The sequence below is a fragment of the Panthera onca genome, chromosome D2 (genome assembly GCF_046562875.1).
Source record: "Panthera onca isolate mPanOnc1 chromosome D2, mPanOnc1 haplotype 2, whole genome shotgun sequence".
Classification (NCBI taxonomy): Eukaryota; Metazoa; Chordata; class Mammalia; order Carnivora; family Felidae; genus Panthera; species Panthera onca.
Window position 1 is genome coordinate 8,490,117 of NC_138349.1, and position 25,609 is coordinate 8,515,725.

General features: G+C 51.2%; 1 protein-coding gene across 1 annotated transcript in view; it reads right to left on the reverse strand.

Moving 5' to 3' along the window:
• Positions 1-8,438: 8,438 nt before the first annotated feature.
• The window catches only part of GPR26 (G protein-coupled receptor 26), a 28,100-nt gene continuing 10,929 nt past the window's right edge, over positions 8,439-25,609 (reverse strand). The window contains exon 3 of the mRNA XM_060641268.3: positions 8,439-11,018. Coding sequence (XP_060497251.1) covers positions 10,787-11,018 — 232 coding nt within the window. The 3' untranslated portion in view covers positions 8,439-10,786. The remainder of the gene's footprint in view (positions 11,019-25,609) is intronic.

Sequence of the window (25,609 nt, forward strand, 5' to 3'; positions counted from 1 at the left end):
CCAGTCAAGGCAGTAGCCTCTGTAGCAGCCAGTGAGGGGCCAGGGGAGGGACTTACCTCTGTAGTGCTCAGCCAGTGAGGGACCAGGGGAGGGACTTGCATGCTAGGAGATAAATTGTCTGCTGTAACTGCCCCAAGTGTGCCTGTCAGACACCCAGTCTTGCAAGAACATTGATTGATGCCTCGCTTCACTGTCCTCCGAATCTCTGCATCCCTCCTTTGATTGGGTCAGTGGGCTTATTTCTCATAGTTTATATGCCTGATTTACACTACAGCTTTATTTTTTTAAGGTTATTTGTTTTGAGAGAGACAGAGAGGAAAAAGTGTGAGTAGGAAAGGGGAAGAGAGAGAGGGAGAGGATCCCAAGCAGGCTCTGCACTGTCAGCACAGAGTCTGATGTGGGGCTTGAACCCATGAACTGTGAGATCAGAACCTGGGCCGAAGTTGGACACTTAACCGACTGAGCCACCCAGGTGCCCCTATTTTTGAAGATGAGAAATCTGGAGCCGAGAGAGGAAAGAGGCTTGGGACGGAATGTGCCTCTTGTCCGTCCTCTTACTCTTGCCTTAACTCTTGTCGGAAGGCAACAAAGAGGGAAATAGTAAATAGTGTGGAAACTGATAGAGAAGGACAATGCTTCCCCGGGAGCCCACCAGCCTGACTGTGGGGTCCCTGCAGAATCAGAGGCCAGTGGAGCTGGAGCTGGTTCCTCACGTGGCAGCTGTGGGACCTTGTGTGAGCGGCTCCAACCCTGTAGTCAGGGTTCTCTGAGAAACAGACCCGACAAGATGGAGATACACACACACACACACACACACACACTTATAGGAATTGGCTCATGCAATTATGGAGGCTGAGAAGCTTAAGTCTTAGGATCTGCCCTCTGCAAGCTGGACACCCAGATAAGCCAGCATTGTAATTCTCTCCAAGTCCAAAGACTTGAGAACCAGGCAGCCAAGGTCAGGAGAAGATCAATATCCCAGCTCAATCGGAAGGAAGGGACAAATTCTTCCCTCCTCCTCCTTCTTGTTCTATTCAGAATCTGGAGGGACTGGGTGAGGCCCACCCTCACTGGGAGGATAAATTGCTTTACTGAGCCCCGCTGATTCAAATGCTAATTTCCTCCAGAAAAACCCTCACAGGCACACCCAGAGATAAGGTTCATACCTGGGCACCCCGTGATCTGGTCACAGTGACACAGGACATTAATAACCATCACAATTCTTCAACTGTAGAATAGTTATAAGAATAAAACCAACCTCCTTGGAGTATTAGGGAATGGAAAAAGGTGATGCTTTGGAAATATCTGCCACAGGATCTGGAACACAGTAGGTACTCAGGAATCTGAAGTTCTTCATACCCGTAGTCAGCATAAGGGTGTTTCCTCCCGGAGCCAATCCCAGAGATGTCCCCTGGTGGCGACGAGGCCGTAGTTGGCTGGGACATCCCAATTCCTTCCTCTTTCTTCCTTGTTCCCCTGGGGGCTGGGCTATGACCCACACTCCACACCCCTGAGGCCACCCCAGCCCGCCTCGAGACAGGTGGGTGTTCAGCTCAGCCCCGCAGGGCAGGAAAAGGCCCAATCATAGCCTCGTGAGTGCCTTGTGGCCGTTCTTGAGGCCTCTAGAGCCGCGGCGAGGACAGGGCAGGGCAGGGACTGTGGGCTCTCGAGGGGGTGCTGGGGAGACTGAACACTGCAGGATACCTGGTTGCTGTCAGCTATTACTCATCTAGCAAAGCCTAAGGAACTGGCCCCAAGTGGCAAAGTCACATGGTGTCAGTTTCTAGCCAGGTGTATTTGGGAGGGGGTGGCTGCTGTGGGCTTGGGAAGGCAAGAGGTGTCCCCAAAGGATGAAGACCTACCCCTCAGAAGGCTGCGTGAGGGCCAGGGTCATCTGGGGAGCGGAGAGGGGAGAGAAAAGAGAACACAATACAGGAAGACAGGAGAGAAAAGCTGTGTAAACTTACGGCCCAGCCTGAAGTTACGGAAAGCCAGCATTTCTGATAATTAACTTGTACGTAATAAAAACGTATTCACCACGAGGTCATCACATCGTGGACGAGATTTTAGAACCGGAGGCTTTATTGGACAGAATCACAATATATACTTTTCCCTGTATTAATTATCGATTCTATCATAAAAATATATTACAACATTTGATATGTATTCACAAAACACAAGCCATTGTAAACAGAGCAGGCGACGTTGGCCTTGGATTCAAAAATCTTGAGTCCCATTGCAACAGAACACTAGTGCTGACAAGCGTATTACATGAAAGGCAATGTTGCCACATTGCGAGGGCTTGGAATAATCTGTGTGTGTGTGTATGTGTGTGTGTGTGTGTTTTAATGGAGCTATATTTCCATTTAACAAATTAGGAGAAAATAAAGTTAAAGCTACAATGTTAACAAACAGAGGATGCTAATGGGCACACAGAATCACGGGCGCACAGGTTTATGGGCACATTTGCTCCAACATAAACACACCCATCTTCCTATGGGTCTGACATTAGAGATAGAACATTGTACAGGAGCCAGTCGTTTGCAGATCGCTTTGTCTCCAGGAAAGAAATATCTCTTCTTTGTCTAAATCCTGGTCTCCGAAAGTATTTTTCAAGTGTCCAAATATAAAGTACACTTCCGTGTGGAATGCTAAATTAAGTGGCACATGCCTTAGGTTTCTTTCACGTAGGCCCCCTTGTGTCATCTACGGGTCTGTCCTCTGGATGCCCCAAGCCATGGACGGTGTAAGTCCCCTTCCCCACTTTGCACAGACACCAGAAAGTAATGAAATCTATGAAACTCAAGCAATGCAAAGAATTTGACTTTGCTGCTCTCGTTATGTGGAGCTTCCAAGAGTTCTCAGGATAAAATTGAACTAGTCTCCTCTCGCTTAAGAGAAGTGATGATTCCCCCATTGGGCACTGAGCAGGGTAAAGCCTCTGTGTGGGAGGCAGGCATGCCCCATCAGGGAGGATGAACAGGGTGGGGGCCGACCTCCATACGACACCACAACAGAGGGATAGACTCATGTCCCCCCAAAAACTGTCTCACCAAAATGGATAATGCACATCCAAATGGCAAGGATTTGAATCTCTTCTCCCAAATGAGCCTACAGAAGTAAAGATGGCCTGTTCCAATATTTAGAAAAATGCCCCATGTGGTAATGAGGGGAAGGCAAGGCACCTTTACGACATGTCACCAGACTTCCAAAGCTGTTTGTGACCTGCAGTTAAGCAGGTTTCCCCTGGGGGAAATCTTGATGGGCTTGGTGAGACACCATCCGCATTAAACATCCCTCAAATGTTCCAGAAGAGATTATATTTATATGCTTGTTGTAAAACAGGATTATTGAGGTTCGGACTGATATCAGTTTTCAGGGGAACTTGGCATTAGGAGGTTTTTAGAGCATGGGATTTGGTTACAAGTAATTCAAGCAAAGATTTGGTATTAAACGACTTGAACGCAAGGCAACGGTGAGCTGAGCCTTTAGGGGCTGAGTGGTTGGTATCTTAGCCAGGCATGAGCCCTCGCTTTGCTCTGGTCATTAGGAAATGGACCGGCTCTGGTCAACCAGTCAATGGTGTGCCATTGTGATGGCATTTGCTGCTCTCCCAAGCACATTCCCTACGGACAGGATGGGGTGTTATTGAAGGCAGGGCCTTGATCGTGATAATCTGACTCTCACAACCCAGAGTGGGCTTCTGTGTCCACATACAGATTTTAGGTTCTTTGAAACTATCGAAACATGGACTGTAGGTTCTGTTAAATGTGGTGCAACAACTCTTCTGCACCAGGGGATAAGGAAGATACTGGCTACAGAGTCACGGGCCCCCGGGGAGAAAGGACACAGGAAGTACCACGAGCCTGTGTTCTTAACAGCACACCCATTCCCAAAGGTGCACACCTAGTCTTTGGAGTGAAAATCCAATTATTTAAAAAATCCTTAAATATTGGTAAATGCGGTAAACGACAGCACTGCTAAGATTGATTGGATTCAAAATGTTTGACCTTTAAATGCCAGAGACATAGTTACATGACGCACTGCACGAGCCAACTGTACAAAGCCCGGAGACGGTGTGGGTGTGAAGGGAGTGTGGCTGCATTGCTATGCAACCCGAGGACAACTTTTGCAAATATGGTTGTTTCTGTTGTGTGAATTCTTCCAGTTGTCCCTGGGGGTATGTAGCAGAGCCCGTGAGGACCTTGCACTGACACGGAACGTGGACGTGCACTGCCGAAGATGTACCTTTGTTCCTACTCAGGTATGTTGTCAGGGGATGTTCCCTGGCCAAATGTGGGTGGTTTCTGAAGAATGAATTATGTCCCCCACCTAGTCACTGTAAATGGAGATGCCCCTCAAAATAAATGCAATGCATTTTGGTCCTTCCGTCCTTCCTTTGTCCCTTCCTTCCTTCCTTCTCTTCCTTTTCTTTTCTGGTAGCTCAATGCATGTGGATTTCCCCCATGTTTTCTCTTTCTAAGGGACCTGATTTTGGTACTCCCTAACTTCAAGACTTGGATCATCTCCCATGGGCCACAGATCACATTCATTCTCTCGGGAGACTCTTTTTGTCCTCGGCGCTCACCCGATATCATTCCCGGACACACACGAAACTCTAAGCCCATTAGACTCCTTACCAGGCATGTCCACGTCCCCTCTGTGTCCTGTCATATGTTCTTGCCGACTGCAAGTTCTGGGCCGATGTCATTACCTCTAAAAATCCTTCCGAGACCCGCCCTTCCCACTGGCCAAGAGCTTCAGCCCTCCTCTGCACCCCCCAGCAGGGTGCACACACCCCCCCCCCCGGGGCAGCCCCGTCTTACACTATAATTTCTTGTCTCCGCCAGAGGCTGACACAGCACAGGGCTGGGCACACAGAAGGTGCTCCATAAATGTGTGAGGAGTGACAGGCAAGTATTTCTGCCATTGCCACGTGCCACTCCCTGAACTGCTCCAGGACTCTGATTTCCGGGACTCCCCCGCTTCCCGAAGATCACTGCTTCTGCTCAGTGATGTCTGGGTCAGGCTGCACAAAACCCTGGGCTCTCACCACGTCCCTCCCCCGATACAGATTCCCTGGAAAGATGGGCAATCAATCCCATGCCGTGGACTTCTCTTTCCTAGACAGCCGACTTCCAGAAGGGTCCAGGTCTGGCTCCTTCACCCTGTATTTATGGAAGGAGGCATGAGGAGGGCTTTGACTTCGTGGCTACGTCCGCCCTGCAGAGGCAGCAGCAGGCCCGAGGCCCCCGCGTGTCTTCCAGGCCAGGGCTTCGGCCAACAACGCAGCCAGGGCAGCTGGCTAAGGGGTGGACCGGCTCTTTCTGGGCTAACAGGCCACTTGGCCTGGAGAAAAAGTGGGAGCCCGCTGGAGACGTGAAGAAGCTTACAAACCACACTGCTCCCAGCCAAGTTCCTCCTCTGAACCCCTAACAGCAAACCAAGGACACCGCCTGCGCCCATCCTCTCCTCGTGGCCAGCTCGGCCCGGGGTCCTAAGCCAACACCGGGGTGTTCCATGAAAACCCTTCTGGCTTCAGGGCACGAAGAGGCTGACTTTGGTGCCGGGACAGTGCTCCGCTCTATTAATGTCATAAAGGCTCTTGGCTCAGGCTTTCAGGAAAATTCAGGTTGGCGGTGAGCCCCTCAGACACCTGAAACACCGAGTCAGGTAGGCTTCTTGTGGCTGAAAAGGGCCCGTGAGCCATAAATTCCGGGTACAGAGGATGCTGCTCAGCACCAGCCCCCACCCCACCCCTCCCAATTCCCTAGAAACAGGTACAGAGAAAGAGGAGTCTGCGGGAGTCCTTTCCAAGCAAGTGGTGGCCGGACGATGGGAGGGGCCCCAGGGCCCAGCTGGTGGGTGTGGGTGTTTAGCACAGAAGCTGGAAGGCAAGGGTGTTCTGTGCTGCTGACGGACAGACGCCCGCTGCGCCCGCAGCTGCCCCGAGTTGGGTGCATTTGGAGACTCCCCATTGGCACCAACCTACCGTCCTGGAGACCATGGCCTCTGTTTTGTGCTGCCCCTCAAGAGTCTCTACCTGCTGCCCCGGGACTCACAGATTGTCCCAGATGTCTGAAAAGGACACACTAAGAGTACCTGCATCCTAGGATTATTATGAGGGTTAATGGAAACACCACCCCAGAACACTCCGCATGGGGCCTGGTACGTACTCTGTAGGGCACACCAGCTGTTAGAGGACTATGGACCACTGTCATTACCAGGAGCTGCTCCCGGGGGACCCGGCAGGGTCAGCCTTGCTGGAGGAAGCGGGGAACCCAAAGCAGACCCACCCCCAGAGCCTGGCATTCAGCGCTGTCTCTCTCTGCCTCTGCCTCAGCCTGGCTCCACTCCCGGGGTATGAGGCGGGGTGGGAAGGGTGTTGGGCTAACTGTGGTTAGCGGCCGAGGGGCCAGATGCCATCGGCTCCCACGGCCAGGCTGCGGGGGGCAGAGGTGGAGTCGGGACCCGAGCAAGTGTCCCCGTGGGGCCCTCTGAGTACCGGCTTCCTTCTCTCGAACCGAGCGTCCTGGCCCCGAGCCAGCCAGTGCTGACATCCTCTACCAACAGCCTCGTACATCTGTGTTCACGACCTGAACACAGTGTCACCGGATGGGAAGAGGCTGCTTCGTAAATACCTTGGGAGGGGCGGGTGGCAGCTTGTGTTGGCCCCTCAGAGTCTTCCGAAGACAGGTTTTGAGAATTTCGTGGAATGAGCACTCTGTGTGCGGCTCTGAGAACAAAATGAGTCAGCCCTTGAATGAGGCTGCAGACTGAACTATCTGGAGAATTAGGGAGAGATACAGGCCGACTGAAGCGGAGATACTTAGGAAGGCCCAGCTTTCCGCAGAGTTTTATCCCGGTGTCCAAGATCACCTTTCTCAGGGAAGAGTGGGGAGGCCGCCCGCAGCAGTCCCCTGGGCACTGATGTTTGAAAATGCAGAATCCCGGGTCCTTCCCAGACCTTCTTGGACAGATCTCCGAGGAGGGAGTACAGGAATCTGCATTTTGAACAAGCGCCCTTGGTGATGCTTGTGGATAATGAAGTTCAAGAGCCAAAGGCTCTGTTCCGGGTGCTTTAGACCTTGCACAAAGGTGGTGGGAGCCACAAATGTATCCAGGACCTCACTCTTCCCTGTGGTGCTCGTGGTCCAAAGGATATGAGCTGATGCAGGGAATATCTGGCACCTGATAAAATATCCTCATTAAAACCATAGGCAAACTGGTTATCCTGCATTTGGGTTAAATTCTAGAAATGCACAGCCACAGGCCACACCACAGCACTGGCTACCTGCTCCCATGTGTGTAAAAGGCTGGCAACCAGACCATGGGCACGGTCTGTTCCTTCTGTCTCCTCTCAGAGAGAAAGGCACCATGAAAAAGAAAACTAATCTCACAAACATGAGGAGAGAGGTTTACTGCTCAGGGTGATAGAAGGCTGAGCTGAGAGGCGCCTGGGTGGCTCAGTCAGTTAAGCATCCGACTTGAGCTCAGGTCACGATCTCATGGTCTGTGAGTTCGAGCCCCACGTCGGGCTCTGTGCTGACAGCTCAGAGCCTGGAGCCTGCTTCCGATTCTGTGTCTCCCTCTCTCACTGCCCCTCTTCTGCTCATGCTCTGTCTCTCTGACTCTCAAAAATTGAATAAATGTTTAAAAAACATTTTTTTTAAGAAAAAGAAGGCTGAGCTGAGTCCCACAAGGAATGTTCCATTGGTATCAGGTGGCTGAAGTCAACTTCCCTCATGACCCGGCCATTTCTTAGTAAAAACAGGTTGGCTCTTAGTGAAACATCTTTGGGAGGTCAGCCGAGCATGTGATATACAGACCCCAGAAGCCACGACCCTCACCTGAGCTAACAGTTCCTTTAGTGGGTCTTAGGACCCACTTAGTGGGTCTTACCTCCTTCCAGAAGTGTAAGAAAAAGCTGGAATAATTGCAGAGTGACTGAAAAAGCCACCAGGGGCTGGGATTAAACCTATATTTCCGATCATGTCGGGCTAGAAACAGAGCCCTTAAGTGTGGGGTTAGGAATCGGATGGCCCCTCCAGGCCAGGCTTGATTTCCAAGCTTCCTGGCATGTTCTCCCACCTGGTCCGGCTGTCCCCCAGAGTCTGGGCCTTGAACCTTGCGCCTCATGCTAGACTAAAGTCAAGTAAGTAATCCTAGGCCCCCTGCTCTCGCTGTTTCTGAGTGTTTTACCTGAGAAACCCATGCTACTTTTGATAAATTAAATCACCAAATGAGGTAGATAATTCGCCTGGGAAAAATGAAGCCAGGGGAAAATTTTATAGACTGCGTATAGATAAATACCAACATCCAGGTAAAGGTAATTATAACAGAGTTGGTTGGTGCTGCCCGTCAATGTGGTGATTTTCTCCTTACTTCTCCTTGGCTTTTAATGCCTGTCTAAATGGTAATGAAAACACCCTCTCAGCTTATCTGGCCTTTTGTCTCCAGGATGCCAATATAACTGGTTTTATTGTGGGGTTGTTGTTTTTTTTTTTAGCAGTCCTAGGGGTCTGGCAAAAGTTATGACACGTATCTTTAAGATACACGGGGGTGTGGGCGACACGTCTTTTGTTTCTTAGCTGAAGAAGAGCTAAAAGAGATCCAGTTGCTTCCAGGAGCTTAATATGTTGCCCACGTGGAATAAGCAGGAAGAGGAAGTGACATTGATGAAAACACATTTTGCTGCTTGAATTTGACTGTCTACTAACCTCATCCACTAGGTCGCTACTGCTCTGTTGGCCAAGTTTGAGGATATTTGTGTGAAAAGGGAGCTAGGCGGATTCAATTGTGCATATTTTCCTGGCTCCTTACTTGTTTTCGACCTCATCGGTACTTGTTTGGCGTTAGGACAAGGCGGGGGTGAACAGCTACCTGTCACTAGGAAAGAGCCGCAAAAATGAACGTCTACTCGTGCAGCCCAACGTGCCCTGTATCAGGGCGAGTTTCCAGTAACACACAAAGTCACGTCTGGGCAGTGGTGTGCTGGTAGACGCTTCTACAACCAGCTCTCAGGGCAGAAGTCCTTCCTTGTAGCCTTTGTGAATTTCCTTGGTGTAAATATTCTCACCACGGCTGATTTCAAGCTACCAACGTGAGATCCCTGAACATGGAATTGGGAAGGGACGTGCCCCACTGGCCCCCCCAGGCAGGTGTGAGCACACCTCCAACTATAACCGAACGGTGCCAAGGCATCAGAGGCTACGTCTATTCCCGTTCTAACCTGCATGACAACCTTGAAACTAGGCAAGACGAGGCCGGGATCAGCTCTCTGTTTGTCAAAAAGGGGAGCTGAGGTGAATAAGACATCTTTGCAAATAGATTCACACAACATTTCCCTGTCTTTCCATACGGGGGCCACCTGGCAGTAAAAAGCGTCGGGCTCTTCCCAGTTGGTCCCTGTTGGACCGTGTCCTCCCCTCGGTACTTCCAAGGTCAGAACACACAGGGCTGGAAAGAGAGAAGGAGCCATCGGAATCTATTGTTCCCCATCCTTTCCACCCTGGAGGCATCAGAAGGGAGCGCTGAGAAGTAACTGTTCTTAGCCTCCACAGGTCATCTGAAATGGTAAACAAAGATGGATGGGCAGAAAGCATGGGCCACACACCTTGGCTTTTAGTCAATCAAGAAGGGGCTGCGAATGGATTGGCATAGTTCTTGAAGTTACAGTTTTCAATGAAAATGTCACTCTCCCTTCATTAGCACAGGGCACTTTCTCGATCACCTGGGACAGCCTCTACTCTCTGTTGACAGACTCAGAGAATAGGAATGGAACCCATAGGATGATGGAATCCAGTGCCTTAGAATCAACGCTAAAACCCTGCCCAGGCCAGTTCTTGGGGGTGCATCACACAGGATGTGCCGGACAAGACGTGTGCGACACGAGGTGAAACGCCTCCTGCAAATTCAGGTCACGACCAGGGGTGGGGGCACCAAACAGCTGCCTTCCTCCTGCCTCTCCTTGGCTCCAACAGTTATGACATGTGAATCAGAAGGTGACTTCAAGGTCAGACCTCCAAGAACATTATTACATGTATCGCCTGCCTATTTAAGCCATTGTCATGCTAAGATTGTCTACACACACAAACGTCAGCTTTTGGGGGGAAAGAGAGGGACCAGAGTTTAATCCAATATAACCGTGTCTCAGACAACTGCTTGGCCACAATTGGGTAGCCACGAGTTGCTAAACATTTTCCCCTTGGGCTCAGGGTCCCAAGAGTCCCGGCTGAGCACAACTGAGCAAGTACCAGCTGGATGATATTTGGGTCAAAGCAGCCACCGCGACCATGTGGAGAACAGCAGCCATGCCAGACGTAAGGCCAAACGGCCACTGCCAACCTTACTTGCAGCACGACCGATGTCCCACGGAGACCACCTCTTTTCTTCAGCATGGAGCCCAACGCCTACCGGTTAGGAAGCAGGTGGACGCCATGCTTTTCCCACCTGCCACCAGCACTGCGTGTCCTTGATCATGACTGGACTCAGTGTCACTCCTGGGGAGCCTCTGGGGAGCCCAGGCCCTCAAAGGAGCTTCTCAGAAAGAAAAGCCAGAGGAAGCAGCCACAGTCATCCTTTGGTGCAAAATAGGGACAGTCCAGCCTCTGCCCTTGAGGAACCAGGAAGCAGGCTTCAGAGCCCCTACAAGCCAGGGAACCGGGACCGCTGGGCCGGCCAGGTGGGTGGCGGCTGGGGGTGCCCACCCAGGACCCCGAGCCCCCCCCATCCCCGCTTCTCACCAGCTGTCTCCTTCCTCACTCTCCAGCAGGAGCGGCGGCCTTCACTCAGAGACCGGCAGAATGTTCTGGCTGTGGGAGTCGCCGGTGAGGCCCGAGGAGTGGAGGGAGCGCCGGTGGAGGATCCGGTTCAGGATCTCTTTGCAGCTTTTGCGGTACTGGTGTCGCAGCAGGGAGTACACAAAGGGGTCAGACGCGGCCTTGCTGTAGGCCAAGCACTTGGACAGCACCCCCCAGTGGGAGCCGATGGGCACCGAGGAGGACAGCTCCACCAGCCTGCGGAGACACGGGGACGCCGTTACTGAGAGCACAGCCTCCTGGCGAGCCTCAGCTTCCCGGGGCTGCGTCCTCAACAACAACGATGGCGACTGCGATTTACAACAGTAACAGTAACGGGTGGCGGACATTCGCCAGGCACTTAGTTTGTTCCGGCTACCGGACTCACTGCATACTTTACACACGTGACTTCTTGGACCACCTGCCCCCCCTGCCCCCGGAGATGTGACTATCTCTGTTTTACGAGTGAGGAAATAGATGTCCACGGAGGTTAAGTAATTTGCCTAAGGTCTCACGGCCAGCAAATTATAAAGGCAGGATTTGAACCCAGGTCTGTCTGACTCTGGAGCATAAGCTTACCTGAGAAATAGGCTAGTGGCTAATAGTGTCCTGGCCGCAGGCTCCGACTCGCCTGCTGTCCTGCTGTGTGACCCTGGGCAAGTCGCTTCCCTTCCTTGGGCCCGGAGGTTTTAGATGAAAACCGAGGCAGTTAATTAAGACCATCTCTACACTGTAACCGGAAGAGGCTGATTCTCTGCTTCGAGTCCAGCTCTGCCCTCCTGAGAAGGTGGCCTGGGAGGGAGGTCTGCGAATAATTTTGCAACCATTCTGCCAGCTCCCAGTACATCTTGCATCAGGAAGAATCTACAGATGGGGAAGGCCTCTTCCTAGGGTTGGGATTCGGGGGGGGGGGGGGGGGGGGGCCCTTGGCAACGGCAGCAGTCAGGTACCCTAAAGTGACCCTCATTCTTTGGGAGGGGACAAGGGGAGACACAGCCCATGTTTCCAAGGGGTATTTTTCTGTAGGTCCCCCAGTGCCCATTGAACAACTCCATTTAATGGTGCCAATGTGAGACTGTGAGGAAATAAAGGCCTTCCTCTGTGTAATGGAATCCCCCCCCCCAAATCAAGTCCCTTACTCTCCTTTCTCTACTGTGTCCAGCACCGTTGGCCATATTTGGACATTATGCAGCATTGGCACAAGGTAGAAAAGGCCGCAGACTGAAGATCATAAGTTACCCTCTGTCCGCTGTCAAATGAGGAAACTGAGGCCCAGAGAGGAGACGGGGTTGCCCAGCGTCACACAGCAGATTGTGAGAGAGGAAGGTCCAGCGTCTGTGCCTTGGGATCTGGCACCTGTATTCTCCGGGGTGGCGGGGGGGGGGGGGGGTTGCAGGATGACGGGAAGCAGTGGTTCTCAGTGTGGCGGGCCGCCCAGGTGAGGCCCCGGCTCCAGAAAGGACTGAGCTTGGGCTGTCACTCTGTGCGGCCAACCTGCGTGCTTTTCCTGGCTTCGGGCCGAGGCTGTGGGGACAAGCTCACGAAGGGAAGGAGGAGAAAGCCGGCGGGATCTGAGCCTCCTGTGCAATGCCCCTTTTTTGAACAGCCCCTTAACGAGCCCGTCTGAAGCCCCCCATTTGGCCTCCTGTTTCTGGCGCCATTGGCTACCCTTGCCCTCTGACCTCGTGGGGGGACGTGGCCTCGTTTCTGCCCATGTCCTTGTTAGCCCGAATGGGGAAATGGAGCTGTTAGCATTTGGGAAAGCTGTACTTTAAGAAACCTATTTTGGGAAGTGAGGACTTGAAGGGGACAAAAACCCTGAATTTAGAATTCACACCTAATAATGACAATGGAGTAGCTGAATGCCAACACATTGTCGCTACACAATGCCAAACGGCCTTTCCAAAATGTCTGCTCTTCTATGTGTCGCTGAATTCAGTTCTTTGCATCCCTGGCCCTCCCGAGAGGATTCTTGAAATCAGAGCCAAGTATCATTAAACCATCCGGCAAGATCGGCAACATTATTATTTTGTAGATTTCACAGGCTAAAACTATTCAGGGCAATGTAAGATTTCACCACTGGATAATTAAGAGATAAAATCTACTTCAATCGCTTCTCAGAGATTTTATGTGAAGTCTGAATCCTCTGCCTGGTTCAGTAATAATCATCGCCAGCTGAGTGTCTACTTTGAGCAAAACAACTGATGTGCACAATCTCTCCTCTTCCAATTATCCTGTATCCTGTGTCCTGTAGGAGGTATCATTATTCCCATTTTACAGACAAGGAAATCAAGGCTCAGAGAGCCAGCGAAACCCGGTTCCACGCTACTGCTGCCCAAGTCCTGACTAAATGCCACGCTGGGATTCAGATCCAGCCCCGCAGACGGGACCCGATGAGCTCTGCATCTCTCCCAGCCCCGGGACCGCTTCTCCACGGTCACGCGCTCCCCAGAACCTTGTCACTTGCCCCCGTCCACAGTACACACAATGACTCCTGTTCCGAAAAGCCAGTGTGTGGCCCTTGTCAGGGCCTCCGGGCAAAGAGATGCTCTGGATCAGCACAGGTCTGGACACTGGTGTGGCTGCTGGGCCAGCCTGAAGTGGGGATACCCCTTCCGTGCTCGGGTGTGGCTGGCTGACCCACTTCCTGCCTTTCCTGTGCACATGGGACCCCCCGCCCCACGCTGTGCACCTGCTGTGGCTAGCTTTGCTCGGACCTAGCTCTGACAATTCCAAGTCTCCGTTTGTTTGAGGGCCCCGAGAAGGGGCAAGGATTTCCACATTGCCACAACGGCTTCTTTCTAATTCTAGATCTGGGCAGGGATAGCACGTGGTTCCCTCCAGCTGACCTTTGACAGAGGGAATCCCCCAGCCCATCTCACACCAAGTCTAGCTCCGCTCACCCCCTCCGAGCGCCCTCCCCTCCAGGAGAGGGAGATTGCCAGTTCTGATCAGTCATATTCTCCTCGTGGGCAAGGTCACTGCGTGCTAGAAGGTTCCTGCCATGCTCTGCCTCTTCTCTCTTTAGTGAAAGAAAACTCCACGTGGTGGATTACTGAACTCCCCTCTCCTGCCCCTACCGACAGCTCTGACCCACGAGCCCTGAGTTTAGGGATTATCGGGCTTACGTGTAAAGCAGTCCTTTGTTTCCCTTTGTTATATCGCCTCCTGGGTTGAATTATCTCCCCCAAATTCATATGTTGAAGTCCTAACCCCCAATACCTCAGAATGTGACCTTACTTGGAAATGGGGTTGTTGCAGATGTAATCAGTTAAGATGGGGTCAGACTGGAGTCAGGTAGGCCCCTAACCCAGTGCGCCTGGTGTCCCTATAAAAGGGGGAAATTTGGACACAGATGCACAGGGCGAGAAGGCCATGTGAGGATGATGGCAGAGATTGTGTGATGCTTCTCTAAGCCAAGGAACGCCAGAGACTGACAGCAGACCCCCAGAAGCCAGGGGGGAGCCCTGGAACAAACTCCCCCTCATCCCTGGCCTCAGAAGGCACCAACCCTGCCATCACCTTGATCTTGAACTTCTAACCTCCGGAACTGACACGAGGCATTTCTATCGTTTAAGCCACTCGGTTAATGGTAGCCTGAGGAAGCCCATGGGCATGTAGGAGGCTGTTAGGCAGGACTGGTTGTTGTTACCTTTAACAGCACAACGTGGCACCGAGCCCCCACCCCAGTCCTAGAGCCCCGTGTGCAGCAAGGTGGGTGCCGGGGTTACAGAACCGTGAGGGCACGGCCTCTTCTCCGAGCCTCCTGGCCCCAGCCCCTGACCTTCCGTTAAGCACCGAAGTGACTCTCCACGTACTTACTGTCTGGGATGTGAACCAGAAAGACCTCTGCCAGCAGGCCCTGTGCAGGGGGAGACATTTATGCTTCTCTGCTCAAAATGCACCCAGGCCTCCTCCCAGAGCCCCCCCGCCCCACCCCGCACAGTTCCTTGTGCATATCCCCTGGGGTGAGAGCCCACACTCTCATCAGCAGGGCAGGGGGAGGAGAGGGGAAGGGGGCCAGGAATCTGCTTTTCCAAGGGTTCCAGGCGACTCTGAGGCAGGTCGGGTCAGAGTTGCTCTGTGAGCCCCTGGGGGCGTCCCAGGATGGTGGGAGGTGTGAAATGCTACAGGGTGTGGGCCCGTTCACAACTCGGAAGCACAGCACAGAGATGTGTATTTTTCTGACTCAGGGCGCTGCAGAGCAGATCCCCGCAGATCCCCCGCCTCCACCGGTCCAATGTGCCCGCCCCCCCTTCTACGCCCCTTTGTTCCGCATTTGTTGCAGGGGGTGAGGGATTCTTCCTGGGAGCCACGCTCTTCTCTCTTGGCAACAAACCCTCTGATCTGGGTCACTGGCAGGTCTCTGTCCTGGCTGTCACAGCCGAGGGCTGGAAGCCCTCCCCTCTCATCCCTCCCCTGCAGACCCCACCCCCACCCAGCATCCGGGCCAGTCCCCACCTCTGGAAGGAGGATGGGGGTACATTTGCCAGAACTCCATTCTCCGGACGCCCAGAGAGACCAATGTCTCAATTCTGCTCGACAATGAGAGTCCCCAAAGAAACCAAGTTCTGGGGTGAGGATAGGAACAGTAATACCGGCAGCTGTAGGCCCGGCAACGCTTCTGGGTCCCCCAGGGCTCAGTGCTTCGATAGCCACTTCACAAACACTGCCTCAAGCCCCTGAGAGTGCTCCCCCTACGGTACAGAGGAGGAGCCATGGCAAAGTGATGCACCAGTCCACATGGCCTGGACGTGGAAACACCAGGATTTGAAGCCGGGGCTGTGGGCGCCAGGCTGCCCCTCCCACCTCCCGGACCCCGTTCCAGGGTACCGTCAAAGACCTTTACCTTCAACTCTCACACTTCACGTGGTAAATTGGCTCTTTCGTCCATTTTGAGCTTATTTTGTGTCGGGTGTAAGAAAGTGGTCCAGGTTCATTCCTCTGCCTGTCGCTGTCCAGTTTTCCCAGCACCACTTGCTGAAGAGACCGTCTTTATTCCATTGAATATTCTTTCCTGCTTTGTCAGAGATTGGCTGACCATACATTTGGGGGTCCATTTCTGGGTTCTCTATTCTGTTCCACTGATCTAAGTGTCTGTTTTTGTGCCAGTACCACACTGTCTTGATGATGACAGCTTTGCAATGCAGCTTGAAGTCCGGAATTGTGACGCCTCTGGCGTTGGTTTTCTTTTTCAACTTGGCTTTGGCTATTCGGGGTCTTTTCTGTTCCATACAAATTTTAGAATTGTTTGTTATAGCTCTGTGAAGAATGCTGGTGTTGCTAGATTGCTTTGGGTAGTACAGACATTTTTTCTTCCAGTCCATAAGCATGGAATGTTTTTCCATTTCTTTGTGGCTTCTTCAATTTCTCTCATAAGCTTTCTACAGTTTTAAGCATATAGATCTTTTACCTCTTTGGTTAGGTTTATTCTTAGGTATTTTATGGGTTTTGGTGCAATTGTACATGGGACCTATTCTTTGATTTCTGTTTCTGCTGCTTCGTTGTTGGTGTATAGAAATGCAACTGATTTCTGTATGTTGATTTTATATCCTGAGACTTTGTTGAATTCACGTATCTGTTCTACCAGTTTCTTAAATACAGAGAACTAGCTGGGGGTTCCAGAGGGGAGGTGGTTGAGGGGATGGGCTAAATGGGCGATGGGCATTAAGGAGGGCACTGGTTGGGATGAGCACTGAGTGTTGTACGTAAGTGATGAATCACTAAATCCTATTCCTGAAACCATTATTATGCTATATGCTAACTAACTTGGATTTAAATAAAATTAAAAAACAAAAACAGAAATAAAATATCATTGGACATAAAAAATGAAATAAGTGGTAAATTGGCACCCTCTCTTTCTATCTTACATGCCTCCATCATCTCTCCTGCCCCCACTGCCGTGTGCACACGCACACGTGTATACACACACATGCACACTGGGCACCAAAAGCAACACGGGCCTCAGAACATTCTTTGGGAAGCCAGCCTCAGGTCTGGAGAACCTGGTTTGTGTATTCGAAGACCTGTAAGTAATAAGCTGACACTTTACATTTTCGTGAGACATGAGAATGGAAGGCATTTTATTAAAAGAATATTAACACTGGACAAGCAACTGCATATTAAACCCCTCTGCCATCTACATAATTCCATGACTTTGAAAAGCCACAACAATGGTGCTGTCAGATCCACTAACGCTTCAAAGCCCCACTCTGGTGATTTGGGACAACCATAATTGTTTCTAAGCATATGTTGCTGCAAAGATAATAGCCTTACAAATGCTTCTAGACATGTGAATTTTAATTCAGAAAAATTTAATTAGAGCTTTTGGACGAGAATCCGTTGCAGATCTTCAGACTCTGCTCAAACACTTGGAAAAAGTCAAATGTGACCTAGCAGGGCTTTGAGGGACACAAGAGCCAGTGTCTGTAATAGAAGGTAGTGGGGGCGCTTGGGTGGCTCAGTCGGTTAGGCGTCCGACTTCGGCTCGGGTCATGATCTCTCGGTCCGTGAGTTCAAGCCCCGCGTCGGGCTCTGTGCTGACAGCTCAGAGCCTGGAGCCTGTTTCAGATTCTGTGTCTCCCTCTCTCTCTAACCATCACCCGTTCATGCTCTGTCTCTCTCTGTCTCAAAAATAAATAAACGTTAAAAAAATTAAAAAGAAAAAGAAGGTAGTGACTCCTATTTAGAGTGAAGGTGGAGATTTCCAAGTGTTCTCCACGGTCATCCGACATGCCCCAAGGTACAGGTGCCAGTGGCTCTTTGGTTGGTACAGTTCAGGGACCTGTCTTTCTGAAAGGTATTTGCTGCACAGCCAGCACTGTGCCAACCAAGTCTACTGATGGCTCCAGCTGCCAGAGCTGATGGCCTCTGGGTCCTAGTCTAGGTCTACCCAAGCTGCTGTCAGCCGTGTGGGAGGCCAGAGGTGACTCCATGCAAACCCACCACTTCTTCTAGTGAAAGGTCTCACGTGCCTACCTGTCTTCACCTATGGGTGCTGTAGGTGCTACGCCGGGTTCACACCGAGGTGCTTGGGCATAGGAAGTTAGATGGGTACCCACCCTGCAAATGGGCATCTCTGTATTTCCAGTTGCCTGGTCCCCAGGCTTTGGACATGTAGCATGGCTGCGAGGCTAAATGATTGCCAATAGGCTCGACACTGACCTTTAACCCTCGATTCTGCCAGTAGCTACTCTTGTGACCATAGATAACTCATCTCACCTCTCTGAGCCTCTGTAAGGTAAGGATTTTAGTGCTTACCTTGCAGGAGAGCTGTACTAGGTGCAACCAGGTAGGCATTGGTACCTCCTAGGTGCATTACAGGTGTCCAATGACAGGTGACAGGTGCAGTTATGAAGACTTTGTGTTCTCCAAGAAGGGAAGCCTGAGAACCTATTTGAAGACCCGAATGGTTCTTGACTCAAGACTGATGTTTTCTTACCTGAGAAAGTTATCAGGCGGATGTGACTGGGGACAAAGAGAAGGACCCCCTCCCAGCCCACCGGGTCTTGATCAACTCAAAAAGGTGGCAGAGGTCACAGCAGAAGCCCCCTCTCTTCTCCAGTGTTCCAATTCTGCCAGCTCCCGGGGTTCACCACAGGGGTCCTGATGTTGACCTGAACTCTTGCCCGTGTCCTCACTTGTAAGGCTGGAATGGGTGGAAGTAGCAAGACAGGCCACCGGGACAGTCACTGCAGTGATGGGAAATATTAGTGTCTCAGCTAGCGGCTCAACGTCGGGTTTCAGTGACACTCGAACAGCTTGCTCCCAATCGTCTCCAAAACTGCACCATTATGGTTCTGAGCAGGTCATGGCACAGCGTGCCTTCCTACAGCCTTATGGGAGCAGAGTGGGAACCACCATGTTCCCAGAAGAGAAGCAGATCAGTGCGGCGTGAGGCTTTGCACAGGCTTTGGTTTCAGGCAGACCCGAGCTGGAACCCTGGCCGGGTCCATTGCCAGGCAAGGCTAGTTCCCGTCTGAGCCTCAGTAGCCTCATCTTGAAATGAGGAGGTTATCGAGGCACGAAGAATGGCACAGCCCCGGGCACAGAGCAGGGACTTAACAGGATTATTCTCGGAGACACGGGGCTGGTTCTTTTCCTCTGGATTCCACACGGTCAGCCAGTTACTGCCTCAGTGGTTTTGACTGTTATTTCCATGCACAGGAGGGAGGCAGAGCATAATCCAGGAGACATCTAAGCAGATTGCCCTCCCCAACTGGGTGGTCGTCAGCCATTCCGTTGACAACTTGAATAGAGCCAGCATCAGAGGGAAGAGGAATTCGCCCCTTGTTTCCCCCTGCCCCACTGGTTGACTCGAGATGTCTTAGCTCAGCTTCTCCAGCCCTTGGACCTGGTCCAGCCCTTGGACCAGGACTTATACCATCAGCTTTCCCAGTTGGCTGGGCCTTCAGATTCAAGCTGATGTACACACACCAGCTTTCCTGAGTTTCCGGCTTACAGAGGGCAGATTGTGGGACTTCTCAGACTCTTTCTTTCTCTGTCTCTCTCTGTCTCTGTCCCTCTCTCTCTCTCTCATCTATCTATTATCTATCTATTATCTATCTATCTATCTATCTATCATCTATTATCTATCTACCTATCTACTATCTATTATCTATCTATATATATATATTATTTATCTATTATCTATCATTATCTATCTATTATCTAGCTATTATCTATCTACTATCTATCTATCTATTATCTATTATCTATCTATCTATCTATCATCTATTATCTATTTATTATCTATCTATCTATCTATTATCTATTATCTATCTATATATATATTTTATTATCTATCTATCATTATCTATCTATTATCTATCTATCTATCTATCTATCTATCTTCTATTCCACTTGTCTGTTTGTCTGGAGGGTCCTTATACAACACAGTCATTGACAAGCCTTGGTAATCTACCCCTGGTGGGTAAGAGGGTTCTGGGGCAGGGGCTCATGGAGCCATGTCTGCGCGCCAGGCACTTCTCTGCCACAGCCACAGACGTGAGTGAGAAGCAGGGGAGGACCTTTCTGAGAGCTTGAAGAGCTGGTAGACAGCCCACTGAGGTTGGAAGCCCAGCCCCACCACTGACTCAGTGTGAGACTCTAGGCGATGCGACTGCCCCCCTGCAACCCTGTCCTCGGTTTCCTCCTGGGTGAAGTGTGTGTGTGTGTGTGTGTGTGTGAGAGAGAGAGAGAGAGAGAGAGAGAACTGGAGCTGTGGTTCTCAACACCACTCATGACTGGAATCTTCTAGGAGATTTTGAAACCACCAATGCCAGGAGCCACACCTGGCGATTCTAATCTCCAAGTTGGCAAACCACCGTGCCAGATTAGGAACTGAAGACGGCACAGCCCGTGTCTCACCTCCTCAGGCAGGGGAGACCTTCCTTCACTGCGTGCCCCCGCCACTCCCAGCCCGGCTTCACGGTGCCTCTCAACACATGCTCAGGCTGGCCACCGACGCTTGGTCCCAGCTGGCCTGCAAGGTGCCACCGGCTTACGCTCCCTGGATGAGACGCCCACAAAGGGACCTTCCACTTCCAGTACCCATGGCTCTAGGTTCTCCATAAGGAATCATTTCCTGCGAGAAGTTAAATTCTCAACTACATTTCCAGAGCAGGGCCCGTCTTCAGCTTCTTCTGAGACGGGGGCTCGAGTCTACACTTGGAAACCAGCTTGCGAAGAACAGAAGAATCAATCGCCCCCAGAAGAGCTAGCAAATCTCCATGCCAGTGTTGGTGGGGATAGACTGAGCTTCATTCCCTGCATGGGTTATCTGACGTATTCCCTACCAGCGATTGAGTTCTGCAGGCAATCCACATGTGGTTCTCATCCCGGACCCTCAGTAACATGGGACATTTTGGGGCAGGTTCTCTGGGAGTGAGCATGAGAGTGAATCCTGCCCCACTCCGACCCCACCGCACCCCGTGTGGCTGTGTGGACTTCTGACAGTGGAAATGTAGTTCTGATGGGACCCTGGCCATGCCCGGCACATGCCTAGAGCCCAGAGAGCTCCCTACGTGTGATGAGCACATTGGCGTATGTCCATCCCCCTGGGGTGTGCCTGGGACCTCCAGTGACCATCAACACAATGCATCTCACCAGAATCTCTTCTCCCCTCAGTCACAGAAGGGACGTAGGGGAGGGGTGAGGAGGGGGTAGGTGGTTCCAAGAGGGGTGTAACTTCAGGGGGACTAACCATGAGGATCTGCCAGCCACAAACTCCCCTGACACCCCTGGCTGGGGTCTGATATGTCCCCTCCTTCAGGCCCTCCAAGATCCCCTGCCTCAGTGCACCTGTCCTGGTGGAGGGAGACAGTGATGTGGCCACTCTGTATACGCTCCTAGATAAACTCTGATACTGAGAAGGACATTGACCGTGGAGGGAAGGGAGGCAGGGAGTTCTGAGCACTCTTGCAGGGCATCAGGAATGGAGATCCCAGGGGGTTCCTGGTCAGTGAAGGATGAGTGATAAGAGCAGCCAGAGGTCAAGGGAAAGAGGGTGCTGGGAGGAAGGTCATCGACACAACTCATACCCCAGACCTCCCTGACTACAGACCAGTGCTGTTCAATAGGAAGAGAAGGCAAGCCACAGGTGGGAAAAGACACAGGTAAAATTAATTTTAGCTGTATATTTTATCCCAGATATCACCATTTCACTATGGAATCAGTACAAAAAAGCGTATGTATGCTCATGCCAAGCCACGAAACTCAATATGCATTTACACCTATGGTACATCTCAATTCAGACAGGCCACGTTCAAGTGCTCTAAAAGGACCTGTGACCGGTGGACCCTACACAGGGCTCTAACTGCCTCATGCTGTCCCTTCTGCTTGGATTGTCCCTCCTGCATAGCCGAGCCCACTTCACAAGCCTGGTCCAGGAAGCTCCCTCCAGGAGAGCCACTGGACCCTGTCCCTATCAGATGACATGACATGGTGTTCTGTTTGGGTATGAGGGCCATGTCTACAGGGTCAGTGTCCCCTCAGAGGGCATCTCTTGCAGGACCGCACCAACCCATGCCTCCTCTGCAGGGCCTTTTATACGCTGCGCACAGAGAAGGTGCCGGAAAAAATGTGTGTCAAAATGAAATGAGGGTATGTTTTCATATTGGATGAGGTTTGCTTAGGATGGCTCCTTTGTGCCTATAAGAAAGCTAAGACAGGAGCCGGATAGGGTAGTGACAGCGGGGGAAAGATAGTGCCTGCAACGAAGGTCCTGGGAAAGTTGGGCAGCCACGTGCAAAAGAATGAAACCGGACCGCTTCCTTACACCATACCCCAAAATAAACTCAAAATGGATTAAAGACCTAAATGTCAGACCTCAAACCATAAAACTTCTAAAAGAAAACACGGGCAGTAATGTCTCTGACATCAGCCATGGAAACACTTTTCTAGATCTCTCCTCTGGCAAGGGAAACAAAAGCAAAATTAAGCTCTTGGAGCCACACCAAAATAAAAAGCTTCTGCACGGCAAAGGAAACCATCAACAAAATGACAAGGCAACTAGGGAACGGGAGAAGATGTCTGGAAACGGCATATCTGAAAAGGGGTAACATTCAGAGTATATAAAGAACTTCTATAGCTCAACACACAAAGAACAATTAACCTAATAAAAAGACGAGCGGAGGACCTGACTTGACATTTTTTTTTCAAAGAAGATACACGGATGGCCAATAGACACGTGAGAAAATGCTCAACATCACCCATCATCAGGGAAATGCAAATCAAACCCACAATGAGGAATCACCCCACACCTGTCGGAATGGCTAAAATCAAAATGACCAGAAAAAACAAGTGTTGGTGAGGATGTGGAGAAAAAGGAACCCTCGTGCACTGAACTGGTGCAGCCGCTGTGGAGGTTCCTCAAAATATTAAAAGACAAGTACCATTTGATCAAGTTATCTCACCACTGGGTATTTACCCAAAGAAAATGAGACCACTAATTGGAAAAGATATATGAACACCTGTTCATAGCAGCATTATAGGTTCAACAGTCAAGATAAGGGAGCAGCCCAAGTGTCCATCGATGGACGAATGGAGAAAGAGGCGATATATACGTACAATGGAATATCACTGAAGCATAAAACAGAATGAAATCTCGCCATTAGCAACAACGTGGATGGATCTAGAGGGCATTGTGCTAGGTGAAATAAGTCCGTGAGAGAAAAGTACTACATGATGTCACTGATGTGTGGAACTTAAGAAACAAAACAAAAGGAGAAACCAAGGGAAAAAGAGACAGACCAAAAAAAACCAGACTCGTAGGTACAGAGAACAAAGTGGTGGTGGCCAGAGGGAAGGCAGGTGGGGGGACGGATGAAACAGATAAAGGGGATCAAGAGTTCATTTGTCGTGGGGCGCCTGGGTGGCTCAGTCGGTGAAGCGTCCGACTTCAGCTCAGGTCATGATCTCACAGTCTGTGGGTTCGAGCCCCGCGCCGGGCTCTGTGCTGACAGCTCGGTGCTTCGGATTCTGTGTCTCCCTCTCTCTCTGCCCCTCCCCCGCTCACAGTCTGTCTGACTGTCTCAAAAATAAATAAAAACATTAAAAAAAATTAAAAAAAAAGAGTTCACTTGTCGTGATGAGTACTGAGTAATGTACACAATTGTTGAATCATTATACACGTGAAAGTAATATAGCACGGTATGTTACTTATAACTCAACAAATAAAATTAAAAATTTGCCACCTCCCCAAAAAAGAAAGAAAGGCAACAGCTGGGTAGATGGTGGTAGTGAGGCTGAGGGTAGCTTCACCAGAGCCATATTTTGTATTTGTGAGGTTTTCTCGGCATAGCTTTTTCTCCTTAGTACGTTGCCATTCATCCCCATCAAGGATGAACGGTTCTGTGAATATTTTTAAAAATCCCAAATGCATCAAATCCATTTGGAGGGAGCATATTGCATTGCGAATCTACCATCAATTTTACTGAAACGTTATTTTCTGGGCACCATTAGAGCAACCGAGCTATAATCAGAAAAAAGGAAAATTTTGTTGGGAAATGAGATTAAGCCAGAGAAAAAGCCAATAGTTTAAAGTTGGAGCCACATTACCTATTCTCCTCTGAGGGTTCAAGTTCCCGTCATTAGCCCACAGGTCCCCTTTCCTGTGGGATCTAAGAGGAGGGGCGCCTGCCTGCCCTCCCCTCCCGGTGCCTCTCTCCACAACGGATTTGATCCCCTCACTGCACGCACCAGCCAGTCCCAGGTCAGCCCGGGGATGGGCGGGGGGCTCCAAGGACGAGGGAGGGAGCGCCAACCAACCATGACAGGTCTGTGCTGCCCACGCTCAAATCCCATCAGTCCTCAAAACAACCCTAAGAGGCAGGCACTGCTCACTTGGATGGGACTGGAGGCAAAGAGAGGCGATATCACTGGCCCAAGGTCACACAGCAGGAAGGAGTGGAGCTATGGTTTGAACCCAGTGGGCACGTTCCAGAGCCCATGCTGGGAACCGTGCTGTGGCCCCGCCCTTGGACAGCAACAGAAACCTTCTCACCTCTGTAACAGCCTGGGTTTCGTGTCCCCTGGAAAACCTGATCTACGCAAGCTCTGGCGTCCTGGCTGGATGTGGAGCGTCTAGACCAAAGGTTCTCCACCAGGGTGGAGGCTGATCCCCGGGGCCGTGTCTGAAGACATTTCTAGTTGTTAAAACTGGGGAGCAGGAGGGAAGTAGTGGGTGAGTAGGGGACACGGTGCCCTTAACACCCTACGATGCACAGAGCGGTCTCCCCACAAAGGGAGTTCCACACAAGATGTCAGTAGTCTTGCGGTCTAGTGGACGGTTCTAGAAGGAAGAATTGATGGCTCTGCTCTTTCTAGATCAGACCTATCCAGAGACCTGCAGACGGTCCTAGGTCCTTCGTTCAAAGCGAGATTTCGCCCAGAGGAAGCATCTGTGAAAAGACAGTGAAAGACGCTCCAAGAGAAGACAGGGTGGGGGCTGCTGTGGTCAGGGTGGTGGGGGGGGGCGGCAGGACCCCTAAGAGGAGGGGACAGATGCTTCCCTGGGCCAAAGAAAGAGGACAGCACCACAGGGAACCAGATATCAGCTCAGTAGAAGTATGGACGGGAGAAATGGGGAGACCTGGCTATTGTGGGCAAGCCCACTCTGGGAGCCAGTGAAGCCGGGAGTCCCTTCCAGGTCCCTGCCAGCTGGGGATGCCGGGATGCTAGGCTGTGTTCTCTTACAATATCTCTCTCTCTCTCTCTCTCTCTCTCTCTCTTTCTTTCACACACACACACACACACACACACACACACACATACACCCACATACACACCTGCACAGATCCTACTTCCTAGGCTCAACATCCGCTTCCTACTCAAACATCAAAATCCCTTTTTTCATTGTCAACTTCTCAAATAGTTAAGCCATTTTGGATACAGAGTCATGGGGCTTTTTTTTTCCCCCCTCCAGTGTGCAAAATTGATTGGATGATACTTTTTTTTTTTTCCCTCCCCCTGGCCAGACCACGGGAAGGAAATTCTGCAGCTAGAGCAGGCTGGCTTTTGGTACACACAGCCCTGAGGCCAGCGTGTCGCGCCCCGGCAGCAGTGGGCGGGTCGGTGAATGGGAGAGAAGGTCACCAGCTCACAACACCCGTACCAGAAGCAGGACACCCCCGGTGTGGCAGAGCAGACGGCATGTGGCCCCTGCTGTTGACCAGGGTGTCCTGGCTGAGGATGCCTGGGGGCTGGGCCGCACTGTGCTCAGTGGGCAGCGGGAACCCAACTGGGGCAGGGCGTTTTCCTCCTTCCATTCTCCCCTCCCCTCCCCTCCCCTCCCCTCCCCTCCCCTGTCC